The sequence below is a fragment of the Neopsephotus bourkii genome, unplaced genomic scaffold, assembly GCF_033783945.1.
Source record: "Neopsephotus bourkii isolate Nb327-2 ecotype Australia unplaced genomic scaffold, CSIRO-AGI_Nbou_v1 NB_369, whole genome shotgun sequence".
Classification (NCBI taxonomy): Eukaryota; Metazoa; Chordata; class Aves; order Psittaciformes; family Psittacidae; genus Neopsephotus; species Neopsephotus bourkii.
In genome coordinates, this window is record NW_026900875.1 from 1,305,358 (window position 1) to 1,330,704 (window position 25,347).

The window sequence follows — 25,347 nt, forward strand, 5'->3', positions numbered from 1 at the left end:
CATGCTGAGACTGTCAGCAGCTGGCAGAGGTGGGGTGAACCCCAGCCGGGCACGGGCTCACAGCATTCGAGCAGCCGAAGAGTTGCTCGCAGCCCATCACCCATCACCCAGATGGTATTGGCCACCTCGTCTGTCCCGCAGCAGTGTGGGCACCCCGGCACTTACCTGGCAGCACCCAGAAACCCCACAGCACGCAGCTCCAGAGTGGCCACTGGCCCCAGCAACCCATCACGATTTCCCAACGGCAGGGACAGGACTGCAGCTCTCTCTGCCCCAGCGGAGCAACGCAAGGGGGTGGCTCCACCGGTGAGCACTCCCTCAGGTGGGAGAAACAGAACGCCACATGCCCCACCTGGGGCACTGACTTACCCTGCCTGGGGCACTGATGGCTCCTGTCCTCACAGCCTGCCACAGCCATGGCTATGTCCATGTCCTGGGGACCCACTGATGCTGGGGAACACCCATTGTGCCATGGGAAGTTTCAAGCTCCTTGATCCCGTGGTTGACACCCCAAGGTTGGGGTCTCCAGAACCCGGAAAGCACCCCATGGGTTGCAAAGTCACCTGGGCCAAGGACCCTGGGATGGCAAGTGGGGACAGGGGTCCCTAGCACCTCTGCGGGGTGGGGGTCAGCCCTAGGCTCTTCATCCTCTCATCAACCCCCCCCTGCCACGCTTGGCCGCGGCTGATAACCCCCAGCAGGGGCTGGTTTGCAGCCAAGGAGGAAGAAGGAAGGAGCAGCCTCCTGCTGCACCCTCGGGGTCTTGCGTGTGAGCCCTGCCCTGGTCCCCTCCTGGCGCTGCCAGCACCGCTGCCCGGGGACCTGCGTGCAGGGGTTATCAGTGCCATCGCGGCAGACAGCCAGGTAAGCCTGGCCGGGAGGGCTGGGCCTTGTCCTGGGTTGCAGGTCACCTTCCACCGGGGACAGAGGCAACCTCACAGTGCAAAGGGAACCAGTGGGGCCACTTCAGCAAACACAGGTCTAGCCCAGCTTGGGCATCGTTTAAAGGAGAAGTTGGTGAAGCTGTTGTGCCTTCCTCGCTTCATTGACAGCCATCTTCCCCTGGCTGCCACGCTATGGTAGCTGCACCTTAGATGGGGAAACTGAGGCCCAGAGTGTCCAAAGCCCCTATGCATGACTGCTCCCACGGCAGCACCAGCAAACCTCTCCATTCCCATGCTTAGGTAGGGCCAGGGTGCACATGGGTGATGTAGGCAGACACCACTGCCACAGGGAAGGACACACGAGCATTCTGAGGCAGCCCTTCCTGCCAGACGATTCACCACGCATGGTGGGGTCACTCCTCTGAAGCCACCAGCTCTGGAGCAGAAGGCATCCTGTGGACCAGGCACCACCAAAGCCCAGGGACTCTGGTTTTGGGCACTGAGGTCCAACCACGCTCCACATCGGTTTCTCCTACACCCTCAGAGACCCCTTCCTCTGCTGCCACCTCAGGGAAGCCAGCTGAAGGGCTCTGACAGTGACTGGGGGGCCTGGGACCCCACAGGCACCATCCCCCCCCTCCTCCAACACCCGGCTCCGGCTGCGTGGTGGCATCTGGTTGCACAACGCCCCTCGCGTGGGCCGGGGAGCGAGGCAGGTCCCGGCACTCCCTGCCTGGGCATGAGTCAGGCGTCACCGGGATCCAAATCCTTGGGGCACCGGGAAAGGGGGGGCCCTGCTGCAGGACATGGCTGGGGGCAATACTGCCTGCTCACAGCAGGAGAAACCTGCCCAGCCTTCCAGCTTTGCACCTGGGACAACATGTAACTAACTTCACACCCCAGATGGGGAGACCTGTGCACCCCAAAACAGCCTGGGAGCCATCACCAGTGGTTTACACATCACACAGCTCCCTAGAGATCCCCGGCGCCTGCTGGGCATCACAGCACATGTGCATCCCCTCCCTGGCACTCTGCACCTGAGTTCCATCCCTGCGGCAGGACCCATGGGTCACAGCCACAGCTGCCTGCACAGGGAGGAACCAGCACCCATGGAGACATGGTCTGTCCCTGTGCGTTGGCAGGGATGAACCTGGGAGACGGCCACAGGCACCTTCCTCCTCTCCATAGAATAGTTTTTTATATATACATAATATATATATATTAAAATTACATTTCTCTTTACAAAAACAATTCAACAAGGGGCATGGGGATGGAGCCCATCACTGAGGCCAAGGCGCAGGCACTCCGACAAGTCACGGGTGCTGAGCAGGCTCCCTTTCGGGGTGTCCCCATGCCCCAAGTGGCGGCTCAGTCCAGAGTCCAGCAGCAGGTTGTGTAGGTGAGGGTGGGCACCAGGGGGTGGCCCCACGGTGAGATGCCTGCTCCAGATCTGACACAGCTCGCCCCATCCCCACTGTCACCGCCTGTAAGGAGAGAAGAGGACATAAGCTCAGGAGGGGTGATGATGCCACCTGGCCAAGAGCAGCATGGCGTGGACAACCCCCACCCCGAAAAACCATCCGTGCCCCTACTTCTGGCGGGTGGTGCTGTAGGGATCAAGGAGGTGGGAGCTGGCCTGGGCCAGGTTCCAGTCGAACATCTCCAGCACCCGGTGGCACTCAACGCGGGACTTCAGCCCCAGGCAGAAAAGCTGCTCCACCTGCAAGGGGACAGGGCACGGCAAGGGAGGTGACACGGGTGCCAGCACTCCCACAGGAGCCAGGGCAGATGGACAGGGGTGTGTGGTACCTTCAGGTACTGGATGGCCCGTTGGACGCTCCAGCCATGGTTCTGCAGGGCCGCCTGGCACTCCTCCGTGGTCACACCGTGCACTGTGTCCTGCACCTAAGGAGAGGTTCAGGTCAGTGTCTGCCACCTGACCTAAGCAGTGGGGAGGCAGTGGCTGGAGCAGAACACCAGGGCTGCCCTCCATCCTGGCTCTGTATCTGCAGAGCACCGTCAGCTTGGAGCTGGGGCCATCCTCATCCCTGGGACCTTCAGCCTCTCCTGGGCTTGGGTGCAGACTCCTGGCCACCACGGACCAGCCAGGAGAGCCCAAAGGGACCAGTGTCAGCCACCTTCCTCCCCACTCCCTGTGGCCGTGGATGGGGCTAATTTGGAGTAAAAGGGCCTGTGATCCCTATTTTGGAGTTGCAGTGACATTTATGTCCCACAGCACATCTGGAAACCACATGCAGCCAACCCCCTGGGGTTGAACTTGGGGAAACCAGGGTGGGGACGGCTTTTGCTCCAGTGAGCCCATGGCCACTGTGTTCTCTATTGCTCATAGATGCCACTTACCAGCCGGATCTTGTCAGCAGGGCGGCAGCCATCCGGCCCATCATAGATGATCTTCTGGAGGCTGCAGGAGGCTTTCACCAGGCACTTGGGCCCAGGGTTGCTGTTGTTGGAGGAGAAGTTGGCTTTGCAGTCTGTTGGCGGCTGCTGCACCATGGGACGAACGGTGGCCGTGGTGACCAGGCGGGGTGCCTGCGCCTCCTCGGGGCTTTTGGCCTCCTTGAAGAACTTCTCATACTTGTCCAGGTAGGCAGGGCGCTCAGGCAACAGGTAGTAGTGGGTGCTGCTGACTTTCTGCCCATCCTTCACGATGGGCAGGATGCAGGGTCCCTTGGAACAGTCCTTGCCCTGTGCCTGGATGACCTTGGGGGTGGCGTACTTGGGGTCCAGGGCAAAGCTCTGCGTGGTGGGCATGGGCTTCCCTGGCGAGGTGGAGAGGCAAGAGCAGAGGGCGGCACGTTGCTGGGGGGACCCCACCTGCAGGGCCATGGGGCTCGGTGTCCGGGAGGTGGGCTGCGACAGCGGGTCCCGGGGTGGGATCTGGGGTGGACGGTCCTCCTCACCCCCTGATGCTGGGGAGAGCTCCCCCGACCAGCGCCCGGGCTCGTTACGGCGTACGGGCCGGGGTGGGATAGGGATACGGGGTGGGATTTGGGGCTTGTCATCTGTTGGGGCAGCTGGTCCCAGGGGGACATTAAGCCTCTTCATGCACTCCTGCTGCAGCTCCTCAAAGAGCTCTGTGGTCTGTGTCATGCTGGGCTGCTTCATCTCCTTGGGGGGCAGGAAGAGGTTGTCCTCCAGCGCTGGTCCCCGCTCGCCCTCATCCACAAAGCCATAGTTGGTCTTGCCCCGCCGGCTTGGAGGGCTGGTGATGGAGCAGACCTCGAAGTCGTCCTCATCCTGCGCCACGTCATCATAGGCAGGCGGTGGGGGCAAGGGGCGGGCGTCCCAGTCCACCACTGGCGTAGGGTGGAGGGGCCGGGGTAGAGCCCGCGTGGGGCTCTGTGGTGGGGTCTTGTCCAGCAAGGAGAAGGCCTCCATAGCCAGCTTGGCCAGCGACGGGGCTGTCAGCTCCCCCACTGGCGAGGGGCTCCCTTGGGGCACCTCCTCCCCAAAATCGATGAGGGTCACCTCGCCGCCTGCCGGCCCCTCACTGGTCAGCTGGCGGCTGGGCTGCCGCTCGCCCACCTTGGTGCCTGGAACGCGTGCTGACGGCTTGACCGGTCGCAGACCCTTGCCTGGGCCTGGCTTCTTCAGGCAGAGCTTCCGGAGACCCCCCGGCAGACCCTCCTCCTCCTCACTGACTGGGTCGTAGCAGGGCTCTAGGAGGTAGAGAGGGATGGTGAGGTGCCTGGCGCCCATCCCGGGGGTGCCAGGAGGGGCACTTGCGTCCCTAACCCTCAAACTGCCTGACAGCTTCAGCCACCTTTCCTCTCCCCCTTGGGTGTAGTGATGCACCAGGGCAGGCAGAAGGGTGCTGGAGGCCTGAGGGGTACCCTGCCCTTCCTCACCCTGCAGACCCCAACACCCGGCTCCTCATCTCTGTCCCCCCTACAGATGCCAATGCTCATGATGGAACCCGGGATGCAGAGACAGAAAACGAAGCTAAGAGAGAAAAGAAGGAGGGCACAAAGGAGGGAGAGAAGCACCCATGAAAGCCCAACTTACTGGTGAGCAGGACGGTAGGCTGAGGAGGGCGCGGAGGCGGCTGCCCTGCAGGAGAAGAGAGAGCCCGAGAGGAGGAGAGGCGTGGGGTGCGCGCACGAAGCAAGCGGCAGTCGGGGTGCTCGTTAGCGGGGTGCATGCTTCATCATGTCCCGCATCACCGCTGGGGTGCAGGGAGGATGCCGGTGGGAAGCCCCACCAAGGGGAAACTGCAGGATTAGGGCATTTGTGGCACCCGCAGAGCATCTGAGCTCCCTCCACGTGGCAGCTCCACCGAGATCCCCTGTACTGGGGAGCCTGGCCGCGGGAGGCTGGGAGTGGACGAGGGACCTGGACGAAGGGCAGCAGGGCAGAGTCCAGCCGGGCAGAGCCACAGGCCACCCACGCTGCTGGCGGTGGCATTTGGCCAGGTGACAACACACCCTGTCACCCCAGCTCCCCCTGTGTCTGTGAATAGCAAGTGGCAGCAGAGAGAAAGGAGAGGGTCCACAGCCCATCACCCTGGCAGCAGGGCACAAGGACTTTGCGCGGCTGACGAGCAGGGTGAAGGAGAAAAAGAGACTCACTTTTAGCCCTGCCAGGAAGCTGGGTGGGTCTGGCAGCACTCGGGTCCACACCTAAAATGTCAGGAGGGTCCATGGGATTTCCCAGGTACAGCCTGTGGGGAGAAAGCAGAGTGCCTGGAAGTCAGCAGGGGCCTCGTAGGACCCCTTGCACCCTGAGCTTGTGCCCTGTCCCTTGGTACACCCCACCTCCACCATGCACCATGCCCCAGTGAGTACTGTCTCTGTGAGCACTGGGGCACCACACCCCAAGGCTTTCAGTGCTACAGCACAGAGCCTGGTACCATCCCAGCACCACACATACGATGCGCTGTAACCCAGGGGATTGCAAGCAGGGTGCCGTGCCCAGTGTACTTGTACGGGGCGTGGTGTCCGGGACACACCGCAGCACCAGGGTGCCCCGGCATGACGCTGCGTACAGGGCAGGGCACCCCGGTACGGTACGGCACAGCACGGCACGCTGGTGGGGTGCCGGGAGGTGCGGGCGAGCCGTCGCAAGCTGGGCGCGGCGAGGCAGGAGCCGGTGGGAGCCAGTGCAGCCCCAAGGCCTGGGTGTGTGCCCAGCTCGGTGCGTTCTCGGCAGCCCGGCAGCACGTACCCAGCGCCGTGCCCACGCAGCGGGAGCCTGCCGGGGCACGAGCAGGGCTGTGTGCACGGCGCCCCGGTCCAGCCCCCCGAGGTTCAGCCCACCGGGTGGCCTGGGGGAGTCAGGCTGGGGCAGAGGGCACTGGCAGAGATGTCCTGGGGGTGGGAAGCTGAGCAGCAGCAGTGATCACAATCCCAGGGGATGTGCTTAGCCAGGCACAGGAGCTGGCTCTACCCCCAGCTGTAGCTTTCCAGGCTTTGAAATCCTATCCTGCCCCACACACACAGCCCTCCCACGTCCCCCCAGTCCCGTGCTTGCAGAGACACCCCATGCCCTCTGCCCTGAGGCAAGCACCCTTGCCCACCATCCCCCAGCACCACACTAAGCACGCCAGTCCCACATGGCAAGGAGGCACAGGCACCCGACCCCCCCATCAGAACAACCTGGGTCTGTCCTGATGGAACAGGGGGCGGAAAAAGCATTTTGGTGGATTTCTTTCATGGTGTGTTGTTTTAACTCATGCTGTTAAAAGCAGGGGGTGAGGCTACACCCCCATCACAGCTTCCCTCCATGCAGGCACAGAAAGGCGCGGGTTTAGCAGCCCTGGGACATCCCAAAAGCATTGTGGTTAACACGGCCACATCCAGGGTGGTGCCTACTGGTGTCCCTCCAGGCCGGGACAGCATGAGGTGCTACAGGGCTAGAAGATACTCCCCCCCAACCCAGATAGCCCCCCCAAAAGCACAGCAGCCCTCCCTGCCCTTGAACCCATTAGTAAGAAGAAGAGAGGGAGTTAGTCCAGCCACAGGGACCCTTCCCAGAGCCACCATCCTCAGTACAGCAGGGGGGCGGAAGAGATGCTTCACTAGCAAGGCGAACACAGGATGGCCAAACCATGGCCCATTCCATGCCCAGCGGGCAGCAGGGAAAGCAGAGAGCAGGCAGGGGATGCAGAGAAGATAAAAGATTGTCTTACTCATCAATTTTATCGGGAAACCCCCAGCAGTGCTGGGGGTTGGTGTCTCCATGGCCCGTGTGGATGAAGCTGTTTTTAAGCGGCTGGCTGATGTCGTGCGCCGACAACCCTGCCACCGAGGTCACCGTGTTTCGGGGGAACTGGCCCACTTTTAGGGTCCGCTTATTCTGACCCCGCCACCAGTAATTCTCAGCCCTAAAGAATAAAAAGGACCTTGTTACCAACAAGGGTATAAGAGGGGGACACACGCCCGCCCCGGTGACGGGGGAGGAGGCGAGGTGACTTGTCCAAGTCTAAGCAGGCAAGCAGTGGCACAGCCAGGAGGAGAGCCCAGGTGCCCAGGGTCCCAACCCTGAGCTGACAGTGCCCTCTGCCTCCCACCCTGTGGGCCCCCGCACCCAGTGGTGCTGGGGATGCGGGGGTTAGGGAACAAAGCTCCCTGCTTGTGCCCACAGAGATGTGCCCCTTCCTCCTCCCGGCTGCCCCAAATTATGCAGGAGTCTTGGGGTGCTGCCTGCACGGAGCTGCTCACCCCTGGTCCTCCTGTGCCCTGTGCAGCCAAGGATGGCACAAGAACATGGCTGGGGTTCGACGATGAACTTGCAAATATGAACTGGGAGGTCTTCCTCGCTCCCTTATCAGTAAGCCTCATGCAGGTTGGTGCGGGCAAGGGAAGATGGGCAGGCAGACAATGCCACCTTGGGGTGCAGGTCCCCAGCGTGCCCTAGGAGCTGCCTGCTCCAGGGGAAGAAGGGGGGGATCACCTACCCCGGGTGGGAAGTGGGACAGGAGAGGGACAGGTAAGGGGCAGGAAAGGCTACCCCAGGCACTGTGCCAGATGAATGGGGGGGGGGCTCCGACCCTACCCACCCCCCGCCTGCCGGGTCCCCCGCTCTCCGCGGGTAGGGCGTGCTCCGGGCAGGGGGCGGTGGCGGTGCCAGCCTGGCGAGGCTGGCACGGCCCCACGGTTTCCTGGAGTCACCTGTGAGTCACCCCCGGCCACCAGCTCAGCCCTTTTCCTGTTTACCTTCCCCGCTCGCCGCCCGCCAGCCGCCAGGACCCCTCGGCGTGCCCGCGGCAGAGCCCAGTCGCTACCGGGCACCATCCCTCACCCGCACCGGCACGGGCAGGAGCCGGCTCCCCCTCCCCGGGAGCACCCCTCCACTCGCCCTCCCGCGCCGCGACACCGCCGCATCCCACCGGAGGGATGCTGCAGCTGGGCCGGCCCCTTCGCTCCCCTCTTCTCCCAGCCTCGTCCCACCGGATCCGGGCGCGGAACCCCGGGACGATCCCGCTGCGGCTCTTCCCTGGCTTCCCCCCGAGAGCCCTCTCCTGCGACCGCCTGGGTCCCCAGGGGGCTTTCAGGTAGGTCCCTGCCCCTGCCCACACACACGTACGCACGGCCAGCGCCCGCCGAACGACAGGCAGGGGCTTGAAAAGGGGTGGGGGGTGTTTACGGTGCCCCGGGCGGCCTCGGCGGGGCCGGATGCGGCCCCCGGGAGGAGCCCCCAACCCCCTCCGCCAGCCCTCCCCTCCCTGCCCAGGCATCCCCGCCGGCAGCGCGGTGGGGGGCAGGCACCCCGGGGGGGAAACCGAGGCACGGGGATGGGGTTCCGGTCCGGGAGCACCAGCAGCCCCCGGCTGCAGAGCTCATCCCGCCTGCTTGGACCCAGCACCCCCAAAACGGGGCCACCGAGCACCGGCGTCCGCCAGGGAAACTGAGGCAGGGGAGGCTGCGCCCCGGTTCCACCGCGCTCACGGTCCTCCCCGACTCACTGCAGCGCAACCACGTCCCCCCCATCCCGCTCCTGCCAATCTCTCTCTCCCCCCTCCTCCGCTACCCGTGGCTCACCTGGGGCCGACGGCAGCGCGGGGGGCGCGGGAGCGGGATCCCCAGCCCGTGATGCGGCGCCGGGGACGATGTAGGCGCACTGGCGCGGCCGCGCCGCCCTCCGCCGCTCCTTCCCTACCTCCCTTCTTCCCTCCCTCCGCCGACGCCGCTTCCCTTCCCTTCCCCTCCCCTCCCTGCAATTAAACCGCCAGACCCTGGGCAAGAGTCATCCCTGGCGGCGGCGGCCGGAGAGAAAGCCGGTCCCTGAAGACACACAAATCCGGCCTGATTCACCTCCGGGCCGTGACTAACGGCGGGGAGCTGGCCCCGGGAAAGGGGAGCGGGAAGCGGGGAAGGACAGAGCCTTTCTCCTCACCCCCTGGGGCTGGAGGCGGGAGCAGCCTCCCATGTGCCAGCTGAGCAAAGGGACACAGAGCTCTTCCCAGGGGTCTCCACTGTCCGCATGATGGAGTGGCACAGGCACACACTAGGATGGGAATGCAGGGTCCAAAGGTCCCCCCAGTCCACAGGTCACCGGGGCAGTGGAAGGGGATGGCTGTGCCCCGGCGTGGCTAGCAGCGACCAAGGCACAGAGCTGACAGCGCAGGGAGTGACAGGTCATGCCACCGTGGTACTGAGCTCCCTAGCATCTCTCCTGGCCCCACGGCAGTGGCAGGTCCCCACCGCTATCAGTGGAGAGTGACTCTGGGGCACCCGGTTTCCAGGGACAAGGCTAGGGCAAACCCAAAGGCAGAGTGGGTGAGTCAGCGGGTGGATGTTGCGGGCAGTGCGGGTAGAGCTGTGCTGCCCATAGGCACTGCTGCCCCTCACACATTGCAGTGGCCCCACATCGCTGTGCTGCCTGGGGCACTGCACACCTCCCAGGGCAGTGGGGCAGCTCACCTGTGGGCTACACAGTCGAGTGTGCTGGGGGGGCAGAGCCCACTCTCCCCCCATCCCTGCTCCACAGCTCTGCCAGTGCCCCCAGTCTCCCGATTCCCCCTGTGCCCATGCAAACTGGCAGCCCTGCAGCTGGCCGCTGGTCCATGCACCTCTAGTGCAATACCTGGCACTGCTCCCGTGCAGTACGTGCCTTCCCACCCTGAGCAGTACCTGCCCTCGATGACTGTGATGATGTCGTTCATCTGGATGTGCAGCTTGTCCGGCTCCTCGAAGTCCTGCAGTGCTCTCATGTCAGTGGGCTGGGCCTGGGGGAAAAGAGGGTGAAAACAAGGTGATGCAGACCCCCACCACCCATCCCTGACCTGTTTTGAGACTAGCTGCAGCCCCACGTAGGGGAAGGCAGGGGAGCCTCAAAAGTGGGGCAAGAGACAGCATCACCACCCCCAGCCCCTACTCAGCTGTAACATCCCTGGGCTGGACAAGGGCCAGGTGGTACCCAGGGACCTCCTGCTGTGACCCCATCACTGCCCCTTACCTGCCAGCCAACAGGGTTGCCTGGGCTGAATCCCCCAACGTCACCTCCTGCCTGAGTGATTCCCTGAACTCTGCCTACACTTAAGCAGAGCCGAGGGGAAGGGAGTGCTGGAGCCCCTGTCCACCTGCTTGCGCACCCACCTCCACCAAGAAGTCCCGCAGGGCCACGAAGGTGGGTCGGTCCTCAGGCTTGTGTGCCCAGCACTGCAGCATGACATTGTAGATGTCCTGCGGACAGTCCTCAGGCCGTGGCAGCCGCTCACCCTCTTTGTCTATCTTGTGCAGGATCTGCAGAGCAGTGAGTACTGTCAGGGGTTCCCAGGTCTCCCCAAACCACTGCCACGGTGAGGCAGGGGGTCAGGTCCCTGCTGTGCGCTCACCTGGCTGCCGTTGAGGCCAATCCAAGGCTCCTGCCCATAGGTGAACATCTCCCAGAGAGTCACCCCAAACATCCAGGTGTCGCTGGCATGGGAGAAGGTGCGTGTCTTCAGGCTCTCAGGAGCACACCTGCGTGGGGAAGGATGTGAGCATCAGAAGGCAATGGGTGCTGCATCCCCAGGTCCCTCCTCCCCAGGGCTCACCAAGCGAAGGGGACCTTGCGATGCTCCTGCATCACATAGTGGTCGTCATTTTTGGGCAGGGCCCGCATCAGCCCAAAGTCCCCAATCTTGACCAGCTCATTGGAGGCCAGCAGGATGTTGCGGGCAGCCAGGTCACGGTGGATGAAACGCTTGGACTCCAGGTAGGCCATGCCCTTGGCCACCTGGATGGCATACTGGCAGAGGGTGGAGATGAGGAAATGACCCTGATTCTTCCGCAGGCGGTCCAGGAGGGAGCCCAGTGGGGCCAGCTCTGTCACCTGGGCCATGGGGTAGGAACAGCAGGTTGGTCAGGCCAGAGGCAGCCTTGCTGGGCTGCTTTCCAGCCTTGTGCCCCACTGGAGATGCCCGTGGAGCACTGGGATATGGATCCAGCCTAGCTTTGCTCGCCCCACCACACAGAACTCTCACAGGGCACCACTGGGGTCAGTCCCATCCTCCCACACTCACCATCTTCATAGGGTGGGAGAGCACCACGCCATAGAGACGGATAAGGTTCCTGTGGTCCAGAGAGTGCATGGCATTCACCTCCCGGATAAAGTCATCCAGCGCCTCCGGCTGGCTCAGCACATCCGTCTTGAGACACTTCACTGCCACATCCAGCTACGGCCAAAGCAGGGATGAGCCCCAAAGCATCTCCCCCCCCCGGTGGTGCTGCTGCCCGGCCCACCCCACCATGAACAGCCCCTCACCGTCTTGCCGGCGGGCGTGCACCACTCGCCACGACGTACGACGCCAAAGGAGCCGTCGCCCAACTTCTCAAAGATGGAGAGGTCCCGCTCCCGTACGAGGCAGGTAAGGGAGTGCTGGCCCCCGGCTTCGGGGGGCGGTGGTGTGGGGGGCTTGCGGAAAGTGCTCTGGGGCTGGGGCGGCAGCTCTGACTCAGGGCGCTTCCCGCTGAACACCTGCAGGACACGGAGGTAGGCGAGATGCAGGTGCGGAGATGCCCCAAGCCATTGTGTTTGCGAGTGCCAGGATGACACCCTGCCTGGCCTGTACCCTCTGGAACCTAATGATGACCCCTAACTCATGACTACCCAGGGCAGGCTGGCTGCAGCAGCAGGCTCTGCTCTTCTAGCTGAGCTGAGACTTGTGTGGATTTGTAGAATCACAGAATGGTTTGAGTCGGAAAGGACCTTAAGATCATTTAGTTCCAACCCTCCTGCTATGGGCAGGGACAGCACACACTAAGCCATGTCACCCAAGGCTCTGTCCAACCTGGCCTTCTTTGGGCAACCTGTTCCAGTACCTCACCAACCTCACAATAAAGAGCTTCTTAAGTCCAACCTGAAATTTCCCTGTTTATGTTTAACCCCCTTGCCCCTTGTCCTGCCACTACAGTCCCTGAGGAAGAGTCACTCTCTGGTATCTCTGCAGAACTGCTTCAGACACTGGAAGGCTGCTATGAAGTCTCCACGCAGCCTTTTCTCCTGGCTGAACAGCCTCAGCTTTCCCAGCCTCTCCCAGCAGCCCAGCAGCAGCACTGCAGCAGCCTCGGCAAACCAGGCTGGCAGTTGGAGGGCCCTGGGCATTCCTTGGCCAGGCTGTGACTACACAGTGTGCCTGGGCATAAGGCCAAGAGAAACCTCCAGCTTGGGCTGAGTGTGGTGACACATCCCTGCAGCAGCGTGGGCCTTGCAACACGCGCTGCCGCCACTGCCAGCCCAGAGGGAACGGGGACAGGCACTCCCTCCATCTCCCCCAGCTGGGACTGATGATGTGCCAGGACCAGTGATGTGCCCCATGGGATGGAGTCCATCCCATCCTCAGAAGCAAGGACCCGTGTGGGGTGCGCAGGGGCTGGGCCCAGCATGTGGCTGGGGTGGGAGGCGGCATTTCTGTGCCCAGTGCGAGGCTGAGCAGCCTTCTATTAAAAGCCCATCCTGTCTCCATCCCATCCCAGATGAGTCACACAGGGAAGAAGCCACAACCCAGGGCCCAGCTGGCATTTACCCTGCTCTTTTGGGGGTGCAAAGTGCCAGGGTGGCAGTATCACCAGTGTTGGACAAGACGGCATCAGGGCATACATGAGCATCATGGGGTCCCCTGCTCTGGAGCAGCCCCAGCCTGGTGGGCAGGATGCCAGCAAGCACGGGCACCCATAGAGCTGCCTGGGGTGAGATGCAAAGGTTCTGTGGCTCATTAGCTACAAATTAGTTTCCTGGCAAAGAGGCAAATAATGCAAGAGGAATGAACTTCCCAAGTGCTGGGGCGGCAGGGACATCCATCACCAGGAAGTAACCCAGGAGCGTGCACAGGACGGGAGCACACTGCAGGCAGCACATGCCTCACAGGGGTTTCTGCCCCCTTCCCTGCCAGCCTCCCTGCCAGGCACTGATGACGTGGGGAAGAGCCAGGCACTGTGGAAGAACATGTGGAGAGGTCCAGCTCCTCCTGCATGCCTGCTTCCCTGCCACACCTGCCCCTCTCCCATCCCTACCTTGCTCATCCAGGATTTCCGCTTGCACATGGCCTTCCGCCGCTTCACTGCCTCCCACAGCCGCCGCTGGCCTGCAGGACATAGTGGCTGTCACCAACCCAGCATAGGGTGGGGGTACCTCCAGCCCCATAGACTGCATGCTCCTCTGGGATCCCCAGAAGGTGCTGCACAGCCAGCCAGAGATATGGGGGGAGGTTTGGGGGGGACGTACGCACCAGGACGCCCCATGCCAATCTTCTCCAGATCCTCATTTTTGACGTACTCGAAGTGGGAGAGGCGGGTGACGTTGAGCTCGTCCCGGATGCGCAGGAAGTACTGCTGCAGCTGCAGCTCAGTGAGCAGCTCCAGCAGCCAGTCCGTGCCCTCCTCTGCCTGCATGCTACAGCTCAGCCTCTGCAGGGACACCAACCATGTGAGGTTAGGGGGAGAACCCTGTTCCACTCCCCCTCTGCCCCGTCCTCACGCTGGGGACGTCATCCAGAGAGGCTGAGAGCCAAGGCTGGGGTGCTGCCTGGGCAGGGTGTGATGGATGCTAGCATCACTCATCTCCTGAGCCTGCCCCAAGCTGGGAAAGGCACCCCATCAGCAGGATGGGACCCTCGTACTGCCCCATGGTGCCCACAGAAACACCAACCCACCCTTCTACTTCAGCACAAGCTGCCCCCAGGCAGCAGTGCCAGGGACACAGGACAGGGCAGAGCCTCCTGGATGGGTGTGCATGGTGGTGGCCCCCAGCTGAGGGGCACCCCGTGCCTGCCAGACTCCCTTTGCCCAGCTGGAGGGTCTGACTGGGGAGGGGACAGCCACATCAGCACTGCCACTCGGCCCCCTGCCATCCCCACACACCCGGCTGGGTTGCGGCACAGACCCACAGTGGGTCTCCTCTGCTATGGGTGGTGGCACCTCGCCTGGCAGCCACAGGGATGGGACACACAGGGACATCACAGCCTTCAGGTGGTCCTGGTGCCTGGGCTGAGGCACAAGGCAATCCAGCGCTGCTGGTGTCAGCTCCACAGCCAGGCCGGGGCATGGGGCCAGGTCTCACCCACGGTTCCTCACATCTCCCGCAACATGTTCCCCTCCGCTCCCTATCCCTGCCTGCTTTCCCAGCTCTCCTCCTCTTTCACTGCCACCTTTCTGGGAAGAGGCACGTCTCTGCCCCTCGCTGCTGTCAGCTGGGCGCAAAGAGGGACCCTCATCCCGGTCCTACAGCAGCACAGCCCGCTCCATCCTCTCCTCTTCCCACGGGTCCCCGCTGTCCTCATCCCCTGTGCTCGACTCCCTCGGTGCGTCACCACAATTACAGCCCTCGGCACTGGGCTAAAAATACGGCGGGTGCGGCAAGCAGCTGGGCACGGGGGCAGACGGGGGCACACGGGGCGAAAGCAGCCGCTGCCCTTCGGTGTGCGCCCGCGGGTGGCCGGGGACGGCTGGTCCCCTGCCCACAGGCGACGGGGACAGGGCTGAGTGACAGCCAGCATAGGGTCTGCCGGGGCGAGGGTCGGCACTTACTCGGTAGAGGCGGAAGCGGGTGAGGAAAGGGAAGGATTGGCGCAAAGCTTGGAAGCGTCGCATCCTGCCTGGCTGCCCGTCGCCGGCTCCTGGCACCGCCGATGTCCCTTCCCCGGAGCCGGCGTCCCCCGGCAGAGCCCGCTCAGCGCAGCAGGGGCACCGGCAGCCGTGCCATCCGGGATGCGGAGATGCCCCTTGGGCTCGGCCGCCCCGTATATGCCCCCGGAGCAGGCAGGGGTTCTCGGGGCGTCCGTCAGCCGGACGCGGGCTGTGGCTCTCCCCCTTCTTCCGTCCGGCTCTCGAGCCTCCTGGCCGGCCCTCCCCTTCCCCAACGCAACACGGCCGGGGCGGAGGGTGGCGGCAGTCAGGGCTGGGGTCACCCCCTGGCTGGAGCCGCTTCCTGGGGACCCCTGTCCGGCCGCGGGGCTCGGTCCCGGCCGGCTGCCCAAGCAGCGCTCCGGGGAGGGGTTATTTTCAGCCGGGGCTGGGACGCGCGCCCAGGGGGCCGGGCTCCCATCAATGTCCCGCTTTCTCCCTTGTTCAGCAGTGGGCACCCGCTCCGGCAGCTGGGAGCCTGGACCCCCGCTCCTATTTCCATGGAAACTCGTCCTGGCCTTGGGAAACTCTCCCAGGCCTCAGTTTCCCCCCTCAGGAAGCAGGGAAGGAGGGAGGGAGAGGAGACATCCGGCTCTCCGCTCCCCAGCCGAGGCCACAGGCAGGATGCCAGGGCGATGGGCACTGCGGGGGGAGCGTCTGGCTCGGCAAACGCACCCGCTGCCCAGCTGCTCGTCCCCGCGGGCTCTGCTGTGGGGTGCCGCCAGCACCCTGGGGCTCACTCCCCTTCCCTGGCAGAGCTGGCACCCGACACCAGCACTGCTGTCCGGCGCGGGCTCCCCGGGGAGAACATCTGGCCGCATCCGCAGCCACGGCGTGAGAGAGGACAGACCCACAGCAACCTCTTGCAGCAGCCCCCGCCTGTCTGCCCCCCCCGCCACTGTGGCCATGGCTGCGCCGGGGGGGGGGGGGCATCTGGGAGAGGGTTAAGCGCATCCCCAGGTGCAGAGGAGCCTCCGCTGCAGCTTCCACCGCTGCCGGGATCCCAGCTGGCACAGGCACCCGACACAAGAAGCCCATTCACCAGGGACACCCAGGCACAGTGCACTCGGCACCAACCTCTGCCACGCGCCAGCTGCCCCCTCCCTGGCTCTGGGGACACCGTGATGCGGGGGGTTCCCTGCTCTGAATGGGGCATCACCTCCATCAGCCGGGGATGGCACCCACTGGGATCGGCACCCACTGAGACTGGCACCCCCTGGGGCCAGTGTGCTTGCCTCCTGCACCACCAAAGCTCAGGCGAGGCTGCTCATTTCAGAGCCCACACTGGGGGAGTACTGGTCTCCAGAAGGGAGTGGGGGGAGGAGGGAGAAGGACACCCAGCCTTGCCCACTGTGCTGGGGAGGCTCCGTGCCTCAGTTTCCCCATCCACCACAGACTCATGGGCACAGAGGCTGATGCCACAGCCTTAACGCTGAGACAGGCAAGCAGAGTCCAGTCAGCAAACCGCTGTCCTAGGGGGGTTCATAGATGCCCATCTCACTCCCGTGACATGGCAGGCGGCAAAGCCGCTACCTGGCCCTCCATGCCCTGCACACTCACCATGCTGTGCACACCCACCTCTGCAGCCCCTAGGGTGCACCCAGGCGCATGCATGGCTGGTGACGACCATCACGCACGCCCTGGGACCACACAGGCACGACCCCCGGCACCTGCACAACCGCAGCCGCCCCCCTAAACGCGTCACCCCCGCACACCCCCCAGCCATGGCTCTGCCCGGCCGCACGTGCGCCAACACCCCGGCGCCTCACAGCCGGCGGCAGCACACCCGCCTCCGCCTGACGCACACCTGGAACCGCCTGCCCCCTGTGTGGCACGCTCTTTGCCTCTGCGCTTGCCCAGCATCATGCTGAGCAGCACATGGGTGGCCAAAGCACCCCGAAATGCTCCTACGCACCATGACACCCCAATGCCTGCCCTACACCCCAAGGCAGCTTCACCTATGCGTGCTCCCTAACCCCCCCCCCCCCACACACACACAGCCCGACAGCCCCCTCCATGAGAATGGCAGCCTGTGACGGGAACTGTGCCCCCCCCCTTTCCTCCTGCTGTGCCATCATTCCCCCATGCCTCAGTTTCCCCAGCAAGAAGCAGCAGGCAGCCATGCTCCCGTGTGTCAGGATGGGAGCACAGCCAGGAAGGGGGATGCCATGCGCACACCACCCCAAATGCTGCGGGTACCACGACTGCCAGAGAGGGAAGATGCCATGCAGGGAACCCCCGTGCCTCATGCCAGCTGCCATCCTGTGCCCCACAGCAGGACCCTGCCCTCATGGGGGACACCCAGCCTGCCCGGGTGCCCCCCGCCGCTCCCCCCCACACTGACCCGCCGGCACGGCATGCCCGGGGCGATGTCCTCCCGCGAGGACCGTGCGGGGCGCCTGCTGCCTGGCCGCAGGGCCTGCTGCCCAGTGCTGTCCGAGAGGCTGTGGGGCAGGGAGCCGAGCATCTCCTCCTCCTCCTCGGCGCTGCTCAGGCGCTGGTAGTCGCATCTCTCGCCCATGGCTGGGGCGGGTGCGGCGGCTGCGGCACGGCGGCGAGCGGGGGGCTCTGCGGAGACACCCGCGCCTGGCTGGGGGTGGCGAGGGCTGGAGCCGGGCTCGGGATCACATGGCAGAAAGTTGCTGCAGTTCCGGAAAACAGCGAGAGGGTGAAGGTGACCGCGACGGTGATGGAGGGGAAGGGGGGGTGGATGGAGGGACGCAGAGATGGGGGAAAGGAGAAGCGGGGACAGCCCGTCAAGCTCCCGTCCTCACCCCGATCCCAGCTTGGCAACGCGATCTTCCTCCCGTTTCGGCAGCCTCACTGCCTGCCTGCTGTCCCCACTCCAGCACCCGAGGAAAAAGGTGGTGGCATCGATGCCAGCCCCAGCGCCGCGCTCGCAGCCACATTCTCCCCCCACCCGACCACGGTGCAGCCCGCCAGCGGGGATGCGGTGCAGGCAGGCGGGGGGAGGAGGATGAGGATGAGCGGGGAGCATCGTTCAGCAGCCGGGGATCCGCGGCAAGCTGGGTGGGTGAGAAGGCACCCCGCTGGGAACCTGCAGAGGGCCTGGGGGGGGCTCTGAGGCTGGCAGCATCCCCAGCATCCCTCCCACTTCCCTGCGCCGGCAGAGGGGGATGGGATGTGCTGGGAAGATGGCTGCTCCACAGCGACCGGCAGCACTGGCGCAAGCACGGCAGTGCCGGGGGAGCAGCCAGGCCCCGCGGGCGCTGCGGGGATGGGCTCCGGGGGGCATGCGGGGAGGATCGCTCCCAGGGTCAGTCCTCTCTCCCCAACCCATCGCAGGGCGCTGGGGGTCTCCCAGACCTGTGCCAGGCGCTGCACCAGGCACAGCCCCCAGCAGGGGCAGGTGGCACTGGGTGGCCACCCCCCGGGATGGGGTACCCCTAACCTGCACGTTGAGGCCAGCTCGCACCCCAACACTGCCTGGCCACAGCCACTCTCTGAGGCCCCTTGGGCCAGAGCTGAAGCAGAGGGAGGCCCCTGCAGCTCCTACCCAGTCCCCCAGGACCCACCTGTCCTCTGGGGCATGGCACAGACCTAGGGACAAATCTGCTCCTTACGTCAGCACCACTGGAGCACGATGCCCACCCCGCGACCCCCCACATCCCCCAAGACCCCGGTGTCGCCAGGGCACTGGGAGCACGCATCCATCCTGCCCCTCTCTCCCTCCGGGGAAACCCCCAGTGCCGGGGGGCACCTGCCCCGGGCGGGGGCTGCCCCGCGGCGGCTCCTCCTGCCCCGCCATACCAGGGCGGTGAGCTCAGCGGTGCAGCCCAGGCGGGCCGGGCCGGGCCCGCGGCGTGGGAGCAGCGAGCCACCCCCATGCAGGGCCGCCGGCGTCACCGCGCTGGCACGCCACGGCTGTGACTGACGCACGTGCCGTGACACCTTCCCTCCCGCCCCAGCCGTCCCCAAACCCTCGCCAGCCTGCCCGGCCACAGCGATGCTGCGGGGCACCAAGCCACATGGGGACAACCCCCGTCCCCACAGCCTCCACAGCAGATGTGGTTCACTCCTCCATGCCTTGGGTTCTCCGGGCTTGCCCAGGCTCAGCTGAAACCCAAACGAGACATCCCCTGTAAGAGGATGGATGGCATCACACCATGCCACCCGTGACCCACCTGCCTGCAATTCCCACCCCTGAGGGGCCCCAACACAAGGACAGCTTCCAAATGGGGGGTGCTGTCCCTGCCCCACAAGGCACTGACCCCAGGAGGTCCCTCCCGTTGCTGGCACTGGACCTCCCCAGCACTCTGGAACACCACCTTTGGCCCCACATCCCTTCCTGCAACCCTGGGTACAGGGGCCGCAGCATCTCTGCGCCCACCACCCTCACAGAGGGCCCTGGAAAGTGGCGGGTCCCCACGCAAGCTCCCAGAGGGAGACAGGCCTCCCCCACTCACCTCCAGCACATCACCCCGCTTGCTGCCACCACAGCCTGCCACCTTCCTGCCAGCTCTGTCACCTTCCTGCCAGCTCTGTCACCTGGAAGTGATCTCACCGGCTGTGGCGGCAGCAAGGCGGCCGCAGCAGCACCCGGGGCTGGCTCAGCCCTGGCGGGGCCCCGGGGGCGGCCCCAAATTGTGGTGACACACTCCCCAGCCTGGCGGCCTGGCGCAGGCGTGTGGGCACGCACATACCCACAGGTACAAATGCACCCTGCTCCCACCGAAACCAGGGCTGCCCGGCACATCCTGCTGCCACTCAGCTCCCCAGCGTCTGTTCCCACCCCACGTCCCCCCTGTGGGACCCCATACCGGTGGGTGCTTTGGCTCCCTCGGTGCTGGTACCCGATGCTGCTTGCTCGCCTGGCTCCGGCAAGCAGGAGTTCCTGGGGGGCCGGCACAGAGGCCTGGTGACCCCTGTGGTGGTGGTGGCCGTGGAGGCCGGGGTGCCCGGTTCCCCCTCGCTGCCATCTCTGGGCTCCCAGAGCTCAGCCCCATAGCCTGATCCTAACCTCCCACACTGAGCCCCTGCCTGCAGCAGTGGCTGTGTGGGGAGAAGAGACACAGCCGGGTGGGGAGCCCCCCCACCCCAACAGAGCCCAGCGCAATTCCAATCCCCTCCATAAGCCTCTTTCCTCTGCTAAATCTCCTCTGCAGGTCGAGCGAGGGCGGGCTGAGCCCATCTTGCACCTCCCATCTCCTCACTGTGGGCAGGAATCACTGACCCTTTAGCTGATGCCCACCCCATCCCCAAGCCCCTCCAACCAAGACAGAAGCACAGCACGGTGTTTTGGGGGAGAAGCAGGCAAAGCAACACCCCCAGCACACACAGCACACTGCCCACAGTCAGCTCCATGCCCACAGGCAATGCAGGGAGGGGGAGAGGGCAACAGGCTTGGAGTCACTGAGCCTTGGCACCACTGTCCCCAAAGGACACTGCCATGGTGGGATACTGCCACCCTGCCTTGTGCAAGGTCGGTTTGCACCCATCTCACCTGGGCCGCAGTGGTGGCACTGTGGGGGTCCCTCAGCAGCACCAGCCCCAGTGTCACAGTGAGCCAGGCAGTGTGCAAGGGGACACGGTGTCAGGGCTCAGCCGTGCAGCTGGCAGGGCTGCGGTGACGCTGGCCGTAGGGTCCCCCTGGGGCAAAGCAGGAGTGAGATGTCAGAATGGGCCCCCCCAGCCTGGCACCCTGATATGCCCAACCCAGATGCTCCGGGCTCCCTGGAGGGTAACAGGTGGGAACATCTCCCTGACCAGGCAGCTGAAAGAGCCTTTGTGGAGCTGCTCCCTGTTTGCCCCAAGGGGCACGGGTGGTCTTTGCCCCTGGTCCTGCCATGGAAAAAGGGGGACCAGCACAGGCCCTGAACCCAGGGTCCAACCTCTGTCCCAGGGGTGCTGCCAGCAACACCCCCATCTCCATGCCACTGCACGACCTGCCCTTGGGGCAGGCTGTAGCTGGCATAAAATGAATTTGGCAGGTCTTAGGCCAGATGGGCATAAAGCCACATCCACCACGCAGCATCTCCCCTACATGATGGGAGCAGGGGAGGTATGAGCCTCAGAGCTGGGGGGACAAAAGCTAAACCCCATCACTTCCCCAGCACCAGAGCAGTGCCCTGGCGAGACCATTCAGCATCATTAGCGCTAACTGATGTCAGCATAGCCAGGCTGCAGTGTGAGCAGTGCCCCCCCTTGGGGCTGCTCAGCAGAGAGCTGGAGCAAGACTTTCTCCGTAAAGCCTTCCTGTTCCAGCAGGGGGAAGAGCTCCCCGCTGCCCCTCAAAACCCACATGAGTGGGCCATGTCCCCCACGATCCTTTGCCCCAGCCGGCTACCATCCCTCGTGGGCATGATTGGAGTGAAAACCCCAGTGCTTCAGTGGCAGGATGGGGCCTCTCAGGGGGAAACTGAGGCACGGATCGAGGCCTGGTCTGCAAGGTGGGAGAAGGCTTTGCTACAAGCCTGCACCAGTTCCTGGTCCTGTGGTGGCTGCTCCTCTGCCCGTGAAGGACCCTCATGCCCCGGGGTATGCTGAGTCAAGGCCAGGACAGCAGGGAGGCAGTCGCTGGAAGAGGAAGAAGAGCAGGAGAAGGGAGGCATCCCCAGCCCCCCAGCCATACCTACATGGCCCACGCCCTGCACTAACGAATTCCAGGCTAACGAGGCCCGGGTAGCTCCAGGGGCTGGTAACAGGTTGCACAGCCTGCACAGCCCCCACCTGGGGCTCAGTGCGGCGGGACCGAGGGTGCAGAGCCTACTTCGGCCCCACTCCCTGCAGGGAGCATCAGGCTGCAGCACCCGGGGTCCATCCTGGACCCTCTCCCTAAAGAAGGGCCTGTCAGAGAGCAGACCAGCTCAGAGACAGCCTCCCAGGCAGGTCCTGGTTTTAGCAAAGACCAGCACTGACAAACTTCGTTCAACGGCTCTGCCTTGAGTAGGGTCAGCAAAGGGCTGAGAAATGGGGGGGGATGCACGACACTCAGAGCATGCAGCAACTAATGAAGGGGACCCACTCTATAGGGCGGTGAGCTGACACCAGCACCCAGCAGCACTGGGGCACCCCAGAATGATGCACCGAGGTGGCTCCAGGGAGGTGAGCGCGTGGGGTAGTACCAGCGCCGGGCTCTGCCCCAGCCTGCCCTGCCCAGACAGCCCAGCCCTGCACAGCCTCTGGCCCATGACAGCAGCACTGCGGCAGAGACACTGCCCCTGCCTTGGCTCCTCCGGTCACCTGCAAACCCCCTCCCCGGATACTTGCAGAGCAGGCAAGGGGTCCGGCAGCGCCGGGAGAACAGAGCGGGGCTCTGCTGGCGAGGTGGGACCCTTGCTGGGCTGTCGGCACCACCTTACCAGGTTTGACTTAAAGGCTTTATTAAAAACAACAAAACCAACCAAGAACAAAAGTACCCAAAGGGTCCCCAGTGGGTAGAGAAAAACCTGCTACAGTGTGGCCGGACACAGACACGGTGTAGCCCACCAAGCCAGTGGGTAGAGGCTCCCCGCACCTCATCGCTGCTTCAGGTTCCAGCAGCAGCAGCACAGCACCCCAATGCGCAGGGCCGGCTCGGGAGGACAAGGATCCTCTGTTCAGCGCTGGAGCTCCCACGAGCCCGGGAAGAGGAAGAGCAGAGCAAAGCCGCCTTTTCTCCAGGAAAAAAAAAACCTTCCCCCAGCTTCCGCTGCGGTTTGGGAGGGTTCAAGGGCACCGGGCACCCACTCACTCCAGACCCCGCTGCCTGCTCTGTCCTGGCAGGCAGGAGCAGGGGGGTCGGGCATACTGCCGCCTGGGCACGACAGCAGCACCGGCAGCACCGCGGGGCACTGTGCCAGCAGTGCCCGGTGAGGCACAGCACGGTGCTACACACCGACACCACCCACCCCCTGCAAGGGGTCGCGCCTCGCTCTTACCTCTGTGCTCACCGCCACTGCCACCGCATCCTGCGCCGGGTCCACAGCGTCACCGCAGGCAGAGGACAGGCACGGCCGCTCTCCGGGCAGCCCGCATGCCAGGCAGGATGCGGCCGCCCGCCTGTCGGGCCGTGGTGCGCAGATCGACGCCGGCAGCAGCCCGGTCTTCGGGGGGACCCCCCGCGTGGCGGCCAGCAGCGGGTGCCGGGTCCGGCCTCACACCCGGGCGGCCCGCCTGCGGCTCGGGCGGTGTGCGGGGTTCCGTGTGCCGGGGGTGCCGCCGGGGTGCTCCTGCTCCCCCGAGTAGAACTCGCCCTCTTCCTGCACCCCGCCCCTGGCCTCCCCTTCCTCCTGCCGGCCCCGCCGCACCCACCAGCGGGTCCGGCCTGGGGGGCTCGCCTCCCGCCGCCCCCCGCCCCGCTCCTGTTGCGCCCGCCGGCTCAGGCCCTGCTCCTGCCCGGCTTTTGGCCCGTGCTCCTGCACGCCCCGCACCGCGCACCGCGCTCTCCGCGGCGGCTGCACGCCGGGGCTGCCCCCCTCTTCCCCCGCCGCCGCTTCCTCCGCGCCCCGCGCCCGCCGCCGCGCCCGGGCCGTCCCCCGCTCCCGGGGCCGCCGCGGCTCCGCGCCCGGCTTAGGGCCGCCACCGGCTGCGGTGACCAGCGCGGGCCGCTCGCCCCACTCCTGCAAGCCCGTCCGCTCCCCCAGCGGCACCCAGTGCCACCGGCCCTGCCCCCCTCCGCGCCCCGGCCCCCCGCCGCCCGCCGCCACCAGCTCCTGGCCGCGGGGCAGCGCCCCCAGCCCCGCCTCCTGCACGCCCTGGGAGAAGCCCCCCTCCTCCTGCACCCCTGGGGCCACTCCGCCGCCCTCCGGTACCCCCGGGCTCAGCCCCCCGCCCTCCGGCACCCCGCTCGCGCTCTGACCCCGGATGGTGCACGCGGCCCCAGCCCCGGCCCCGCTCACCGGGGGGGCCCCCCCCGGGGCCGCCCCCTGCCGCGCCCCCCCCGCGCCGCGCTGCTGGAGCCCCGGCGCCGCCGCCGCTCCCCCCTACCCCGCCGCTGCCGCCACCGCCGCCACCGCCCCCTCCTGCCGCCGCCGGCGAGAGCTGCCGGGGCGGTGCGCGCCCGGCCGGCCCTGCGCTTAAAGGCGCCGCGTCGCCGCTTTACGTAACGGCGGGGAGGGGATGGCGGCGGGGTGGGGGGGGACGGGCAGGCGGACGGGGGAAGAGTGGGGCGCGGGGGGCAGACTCACCAGGAACAGCACCAAACCCGGGACCGCTCCGGTACAGGGGCTGGAGGTGGGAGATGGGGCGCAGGGCACGGGCAGCCCCGCACTGCCACGGAGCAGTCCTGATTCCTGCTCCCAAGCGGCTGCAGCCCTGTCCCCCGCTGCCCCGGAGGGGCTGGCCCCGCCCGGCGGCTGCAGAGGCCCCGCCACTGCAGGGAGAGAGCCCTGCCAGGTTTGGGCAAGGAGCTGCGGGAAACAGCGTGTTCCCAAGAAGTAAATCATCCCTGCTGGAAGAGGAGGGACAGCCCGTTAAGGAACTAGAAGCCTCCCGCTCCGAAACGGTGCATTTTCACGGGATGCAGTGTTTCTTAAGGAGGAGAGACTAGCACTAGGGAAGGAAAGGTGAGCGTATTTAAAACGCAAAGCCCCGAACCAGCAGTCTCCCACGAGAAGGCCCTTGGGCTGGGGAAGCAGCTTCAGACCTGCCAGAGCTCTCCGGGGCTCTACGAGCAACCAAATGCCAGTGGGAAGTCTGACATTGCATACTTCCACCATCTACCCCAGTGCCGCAAGTGCTTTAGGATCAGTGTGGTGACCAAGAGGCTGCTCTTCCTCCTCATGCCAGCTGCCGACCCAAGGCAGGATGCACTGCCGCAGAGCACATTAAGGTTTGAACTTGCTATTGCACATCACCACAGGCTGATGCCGGAGAGCTGTGTCCCTCCGGCTGCCCCCATCTCACACACTGCCACCCCAGCATTACGCGAGGAGTTGAGTGTTGAAGCATTAAAACTTTATTCAAGCGGACAGCAGATAACCCAGAACCAGTTTAACATCCCACACCACTCCGATGCCAGCGCTGCGCCAGGCACCCCGACATCCCAGCAGTCAGGATTGTGCTGCCCGGCCAGGAGACAGGCTTTGTCTTTCTCTGCCGACTACAAAGCACGTGAATAACTCTGACATCAATATGCATGCAAACACTACAGTGAGGACTCCCAGACAGCAGCTCCTAAATGCCATCCGGAGAAGTGTCACTAGGAAACAGCAACACAGACGGGGCTGTTCACATGCCTCAGGGACAGCAGGGTAGTTCAGAGCAGCAAGGAGTCACACAAGCCTGGGCATCGGGCTCAGAGAGAGGTGAAAAAACTTGCCTTCAACACTGGTGAGCTCAGGGATCACGCTGGGGGCTCATCTTTGCCTGTTCCTTGCAGAGGCCAGGCCTCTGTTCCAGCTGAACACTGTTCTTTCCCTCAAGGACTACTGCTGGGGCTCAGGCCACTCACTTGGTTT

At 64.9% G+C, this 25,347-nt stretch overlaps 2 protein-coding genes across 11 annotated transcripts; both read right to left on the reverse strand.

Annotated features, from left to right (window-relative positions):
• Nucleotides 1–2,065: 2,065 nt before the first annotated feature.
• Nucleotides 2,066–23,412, reverse strand: TNK2 (tyrosine kinase non receptor 2). Of its 10 annotated transcripts, XM_061348821.1 has the most exons (18): nt 22,828–23,412; nt 20,412–20,557; nt 17,292–17,589; nt 13,555–13,732; nt 13,340–13,410; nt 11,592–11,804; nt 11,350–11,502; nt 10,882–11,159; nt 10,681–10,807; nt 10,442–10,588; nt 9,977–10,071; nt 7,033–7,227; nt 5,474–5,565; nt 4,911–4,955; nt 3,246–4,564; nt 2,694–2,789; nt 2,477–2,604; nt 2,066–2,368 (listed from the first exon to the last, which is right to left on the reverse strand). In XM_061348821.1, exons 3-18 carry the CDS (start codon nt 17,466–17,468, stop codon nt 2,362–2,364), a joined length of 3,321 nt encoding a protein of 1,106 aa, XP_061204805.1. In that variant the 5' UTR covers nt 17,469–17,589; nt 20,412–20,557; nt 22,828–23,412; the 3' UTR covers nt 2,066–2,361. The 10 variants fall into 10 exon arrangements, with proteins under 10 accessions (XP_061204805.1, XP_061204807.1, XP_061204798.1 ...); XM_061348823.1 differs by lacking the exon at nt 17,292–17,589; XM_061348814.1 differs by lacking the exons at nt 20,412–20,557; nt 22,828–23,412 and adding an exon at nt 17,722–18,550.
• On the reverse strand, nt 17,949–24,606 carry LOC133209913 (spidroin-2-like). Its single transcript, XM_061348860.1, has 7 exons — nt 24,598–24,606; nt 23,050–23,742; nt 22,828–22,992; nt 19,729–19,960; nt 19,375–19,582; nt 18,719–18,917; nt 17,949–18,005 (listed from the first exon to the last, which is right to left on the reverse strand). Exons 1-7 carry the CDS (start codon nt 24,604–24,606, stop codon nt 17,949–17,951), a joined length of 1,563 nt encoding a protein of 520 aa, XP_061204844.1.
• Nucleotides 24,607–25,347: the final 741 nt, after the last annotated feature.